Source organism: Priapulus caudatus, unplaced genomic scaffold (genome assembly GCF_000485595.1).
Source record: "Priapulus caudatus unplaced genomic scaffold, Priapulus_caudatus-5.0.1 Scaffold273, whole genome shotgun sequence".
In the NCBI taxonomy this organism is placed as follows: Eukaryota; Metazoa; Priapulida; class Priapulimorpha; order Priapulimorphida; family Priapulidae; genus Priapulus; species Priapulus caudatus.
The window spans coordinates 327,896-334,363 of NW_014577334.1; the positions used below are offsets into that span (position 1 = coordinate 327,896).

At 39.2% G+C, this 6,468-nt stretch overlaps 1 protein-coding gene across 1 annotated transcript; it reads left to right on the forward strand.

The window, feature by feature from the left end:
- Window positions 1-1,387: 1,387 nt before the first annotated feature.
- LOC106808411 lies at window positions 1,388-5,560 on the forward strand. The gene is made up of 10 exons (XM_014811128.1): window positions 1,388-1,473; window positions 1,664-1,756; window positions 2,031-2,325; window positions 2,700-2,982; window positions 3,129-3,365; window positions 3,574-3,650; window positions 3,884-3,988; window positions 4,428-4,648; window positions 4,879-5,043; window positions 5,213-5,560. Exons 1-10 carry the CDS (start codon window positions 1,442-1,444, stop codon window positions 5,469-5,471), a joined length of 1,767 nt encoding a protein of 588 aa, XP_014666614.1. The 5' UTR covers window positions 1,388-1,441; the 3' UTR covers window positions 5,472-5,560.
- Window positions 5,561-6,468: the final 908 nt, after the last annotated feature.

Below are 6,468 nucleotides of genomic sequence, written 5' to 3' on the forward strand. Positions count from 1 at the left end.
AAGAGATCAAAAATCCATTTAAAATCAATGTAAAATTAATTCACGCTAAACGCTAAATAAAATATAACGGTTCACGGTAAATAAACAGATGCTTTCACGATAACTCTAATTTCTATCACGAGTCACTTCAATCAAAATATCACGTCGGATGCTAAAATGAAATCGATTTTCGCGCTAACGTTAAAAAATACGACCATTTCACAGACTCACACTAAATCCAATCGGGACCATCTTACTTGTGGCTAATGTATTGCGATAAAAGTATATGCGTAGTAGCCGAATTTTGCTTGAATGCTGCAAACAATGTAATTAGCAAGTTGACTAGACATGCATGTATAGGCTCATGTTTGTGTAAATTACTGTTATGTGACCTATTTGCATTTTCATGCTCTAGTCTGCAGAGTTGACAATATATACGTATAAATTGTATCGTGTACTACTAAAAAAGTAGGGTCCATCTCTACATAAGTTTTTATATTTGGAGTAATATTATGTGTTGTTTATCAAATGTTCAGATTCTACGAACAACAGTCAGCTGTTGGCGTTGCGTCAACAAGCTCTGTTCAAGCAGCACTGACTTCGACACCCATGGGTGCCGGACATTTGGGGCGGTTTCCTGCTGCGACCACTGCACTCTCGGATGTATCATCAATAGGCAAAGAAAGGTATCACATATTATAAATAATAATAAATGTAATAAGTTAACAATGTTATTGGTTTGCTAAGTCGGTTGTCAGAGCGAGTAATATTATCCATTGTTTGTCAAATGTAGTGGCTTAATATAACTATTTAGAACTTACACAGTAGATCATTGCTGCCTTTATTAATTGAACTGCGTACACATGTATACCGACTTTTGAACCAGCTGCTGTTTTTCTGATCACCGCAGTGAGAGAACCATTTCGGGCATAGAGGCTGTTCAAGAAAGTGCTAGTAAGGCTGAAAAAAGGTGAGTAACAAACACGTTTTTAGAGACAGGTTTTGAATTGCATGTAAATAACAGAACCTAATTTGTACATTCTCATTCATTCGGCTCAAACTAACTACATTTTTACTTCACAAATAACAGCAGTGAGCACACAGTATCAGCAGTGGAGAGCATACTGGAGACTACTATCAAGGGTGGTGTAGCAAGGTTTGTAACCAAAACAGGCACTTTTGGCAACACATTTGTATTCACAACTATGTCTTGCAGCTGGTTGGAAGCTTCATGAACTGTGTTTGTAACAAAATTTGTTTGTTTTGAAGCATGATTACGGCAATTGTACACAAGTTAAAATTAATACAGTTTTGTTAGTATGTTGTTCACATAATTTTTTGATGACAGCCTACTGCAGTTTCAAATGACAACAGCGCTATATGCCATTATCCCGTGTTTTCCAGTCGGCAGCCATCGGACGTGCCTCATACCACAAAGAGTGGCAGAGTCGTGGCACCTAAAATGCTGTCATCGTCATTTGCAGATCCGTTTAAGTAAGTTTATCACTTCATTTCATTGTTCAAGCTTTTTGTTATAGAGACCCGCAGAGCGATGGTAATACTAAAAATAGCAAGCTGAGAACAGATTGTTTCATTTATAATTCAAAATTGTTCATTGGAAGTAGGCAATGCTGCTTCCGTGTTTATGCTTTTTGTTATGTTATGTTCTCTTCTTTTCTTCCAGTGTTTCGATAGAAATATCTCAGGTGTCGGAGAGTGATAACGACGACCTATACGACTCGGACTATGAGCCAAGCTTTACGGTGACAGCTGTACTGTAAGTTTCCTCTGCATAACTATGTTTGTAAAAAACATTTTTCATTTTTATCGAAACTTTTATACTAATGTGTTCTAGTATCTAGTATTCTATACTAACACTATTCTTCTGAGCAAAGCACGCTATAGCATTGCGTGTGTGTTTTCACTAGCACTTGGACTCTTCGTGTGGAATGTCGATGTGAACGTTGCTAATAAAAATAATTCAATAACATTGGACACCAGATTACCGCCTTACATTGTAATGTTGTTAAAAAAGTTTACTCGTATTTCAGACCAGATGAAGTAATAACAGCAACTGCAGAAGTGCCTTTTGAAGAAATGGAGTTTGGCATGGAGGTGCCGGATGATGATGTCGGGGAGGATGACACAACAGAAGAGGTTGGGCCGGCTATCGATCGGGTGAAAACGGAGGATGACTGTACAAGAATAACAGATGACATTGTCTGCCTGTCATTCTTGAAACAGATAAAGACACTGGCGAACACCCATGTTACGCAGTGTACGCATTGTTCCAGCCCTGTGGCAATTGAGGAGAAATTCGTGGGATCAGCGTTGTATCTGAAATGGGTAAGGATTCTCACGCATTTGTTCACATTCAAGATGTATATACTTTTAATGCAGTTTTCCTTTCGACATTTTCGCTGACAGACAATTACGGCAGGCAAGTCGGCAAATTGTACATGAATGCTCTTATGCCCATGTGGGCATCGCTGACCACTTCTTTAACCTTCAAACCGTCAGTTACGAGTTCCCCCATGGCGTCGCTAAAACCCTTCTTTTCCATATTGTTGGAATTTCTGTCCATCGCGTGTTGACCAAATTTCCTGTACAAATAATATTTATTGCCAAACCCTGATTATATATATAGTGCTACAACACTAGTCAGTACACATTTAAGCATCATACGTTGTAACTTATGCTGTACATGTGTTTCATTGCAGATCTGCAAGAACAAGCACCTTGTGCACGAATGGTGTTCACAGCCACTGTTAAATAAACGCTTGCACAGCATAGACTTCCTGATTGCTGCGTCCATTCTGACGTCAGGCAACAATTTTCACAAGATGGCTCTATGGGCGGAGCACTTAAGACTGAAGTTTGTGTCGGAAGCCACGTTCCACAACATTCAAAGATGCTACCTGGTGCCAACAATAGAGAACTTCTGGAGTGACCACCAGAAAGAAGTAGTAGCAGAGATGAAAGACAAGGAGCTTGTTGTACTAGGTATGTGCTACTCACTGATATTGTATTTAAATTGTCATAAATGTTGACTCAGAATACTAGAGACCCACTACTCGTCCATTACTGCCAATTTCAACTTCAGCTGGTTTTAGCTTATTCATAATAAGTAAAAAAATGTATATATGCAGGCGATGGACGAATGGACTCTCCAGGTTATTCTGCCCAGTACTGCAGCTACACTATCATGGAGAGTGAGTCTAAAAAAATACTAACTCTTAAAACACTGGACAAACGAGTGACTGACAGAAAGTCTACGAATATGGAGAAGAAGGGATTTAGCGACGCCCTGGGTGAAGTAATGGCCAAAGGTTTGAAGGTGAAAGAAGTTGTCACAGATGCGCACATGGCAATAGGAGCATTCATGAGTAAGTTTCCCATAGGATTCCTTAACGTTCATTACAGATGTCCTTAGATAAACTGCTATATGAGATGATTGCATTTAAATAACTTAGTAAGAAATGCAAAGTAATTTTAGCCGGTCATTTCTCATGTAATATGTATAAATACACATAAAGAAAATTAAGGATGTAGCTTGTTTTTGTAGTATTATTTTCTGTCTGTAATCTTTCATAGGGACTCAGTATCCTGACGTGAAGCACTCAAACGATGTGTGGCATGTTGCAAAAAATTTGGGGAAGAAGATCATTTCGGTATGTATTCCGAAATACTTCCCAAGTGTCACTAAACTTTACACGCAGTTGTAATTTAAACCTAAATTTCATTACAATGGCAAATAACAATTGCATCTCATTTGTAGTGCATTAAAAACAGCTTCGATGTAATTACTCAAGTAGAATGGATAACTGTTTTGTTACATTTTCTTTTGTGATTGAATGAGTTACATCATACTATGGAGAACATTATATTTGTTTGTGAATTTCAGGCAGGACAACAGAAAGGATGCGAATCCCTGCAGAAATGGGCTAGAGACATCATCAACCATTTCTGGTTTACGTGTCAAAAAGCGCAGACGTATGCCGAGTTCCTGGTAAGTTGTCTTAAAGTTACCTAGACACAGTTTTGAATTGAATGGTGCTTATTGTTATAGGGCTGAAGTGTCTGGTACATGCAAGGGCAAACTATGGTTCGTGGGCCGGATGCGACCCGTGAGGTACTTTAATCAGGCCATCGACACTTTATCGGATCAACAATATGTTGTCTAAATCGAAGCGTTTCTAAAATTTTGAAACGGTAGTGTACAGTACTTGCCTGTGTGTTAAAAATGCTACGCAACCTTCTTCATGTCTATGGTTTCCCTGCAAATCGGTGCAAATGAATGATTTTCATGTTTCATATCAATTTTGCAATGGTTGGCCCCCGGCTTACTTTCTTCCGTTCAATGAGACCCATGGGACAAAAAGATTGTCCACCCCTGGTCTAGTATCATGCTAGAATACGTTTCAGTTATGCCGAATTTATGATTGCAGAACATATGGAGAAGCGTACTTAACCATGTCGTTAATGAGCACCACTGGATTCTGCCCCATGGGCGAGGAACAAACAAGTGCCTGCATGGTCCACTGAATGACGATGAGCGGGACAAACCGTGGCTGGACAGAAAGGCAGACTCCGAAGCGTTGGCAACCCTTGCCAAGATCGTTCTTGACAAACGGTTCCTCAACAGAGTCGGCTACGTGCTGAATTTTAGGTAACGTGTTTGCTTGTGATTGCTTGTAAATTGTGAAAAATTTTAGTTTATAAATTATCATTACGATATACAGATGGCAATAGTTTCTATAATGTACGTCGATGGTTGCTCAATTACAACTGACTTCTTCTTACTCACTCATTTGTGTCCTTTTTTGTGGTGAGCTACAGTGTCATTGACACTTTCATTTCGATGTCTTTTACAATAATATTTTTCTGCCTGGTTAACAGAAGTACATCTGCACTGGAGGTCTTCCATAATCACATACTAATGTACTGTGCGAAGAGGTTCGCCTATACGCCTCCAGTCTATAGGGCACGCAACCTGTTGGCAGCGTTGGACCACAACGTTCATTTGGACAGGCCATTGCTGAAGAATAAGGAGGGCAGCGTTGTGTAAGTACATGTTCTTGTGAGCATAATTGCAATTGCCCTTACTGTATACAGACATATTGACAGAATTGTTGCATTTTTTTCCATATCTTGTACACCTGGGAAGGAAGACTTTATGTGCAGTTAAAAATACTACAGTACAAAACATAATGTTTGCATAACTTTTCTTTAGATACGCACGACATTACAACAAAAAAAGTGGGAGGTGGACGGCTTACCCGCGCAAGATAAGGAAGACATACCCGCACATTAGGACTCTGATTCGCCAGGCATTGCTACGAAGACTCACGGACAAAGTTGGCATGCGCGGCCAGCGTGTTTTGTCAGCTGATGACCCCCGAAGGCTGTCAGCAAATCTCGCTCCAATAGCACCGCCAGCGACAAGTCAGCTTGTGGAACAGCATGTCTCACGATTTGACACTGGAAATTAGAGTTGTGTGGTGTGGTATAACTTTAGGCTAATCTGTCAGCTAAAAAGCCAGTGTATTGTCCAAAAGCATCTGGAAATTTGTCTCTAATTTTCCATACACAGCAAGATGGAATGGTCAATCTATGACCGGCACCTAAACGACCATGCTGCCACAATACGAACTGACGATATGCTGCATGCCGGTTAGCTCTCCGTAGGTCGTCGTCTTCAGCCATAACCAGAACATCTTGTCTATACATTCTAGCTATGGCTAATACACCCTCATCCAGTATCAAAAGACAGAAATCCTGTAAAAGAAATAATAGGCATTAAGTGATTAACCGAGTTATTCGAACATTATTAGGGGTAGAAATGGACTTTTGAACAAGGTAGTCCGTTGGACTAGCTACCCTCAAAAACAATGAGATTGCGGTTAATGTAATTATAGATGATTGATCTGTCGATCGTTTATTTTTCTATAATTTTTCTAGCCGGTTTCAACACCTACTGTCATTGCAGGTGTTGGCAACAATTTTATCACTTGATTTGATTCCGTCATAAATTTTTGGTGAGTATCGGACTTTCTCACGAGAAGCAACAGAAGCTTTTTGGTAACTGGTTTTTCCTTCGTTTCTACTTTGTAAATGTTATCAGATGAAAGTGGAATACTGTATAATATTTCTATACTTAATTAATATAGAAGGAGTTAAAGTTATGTAACTTATGTAGTTAATAATTACTCTGTTAATTAAAATAGTTCATGTATATGCAAAAGTCCTCTTAATACCATTACTTAGGAATTGATTTAGTCTGAAAGTGGTTAGAATTTGTATGCTGCATAGTAATTTGGTAAATAAATTTGTGAAGCAATTGCGTGTAGAGATTAATATTTAGTGTTTGTATCTATGTTTAATAAATGCCGTAGTAAAAATTACCGGTGTTGTGGATAGGCACTGTACCCTTCCACAGCAGACTTTTTCAGTTTCTGTTGGCATGTCCCTACAGTGCGCGCATAGGCA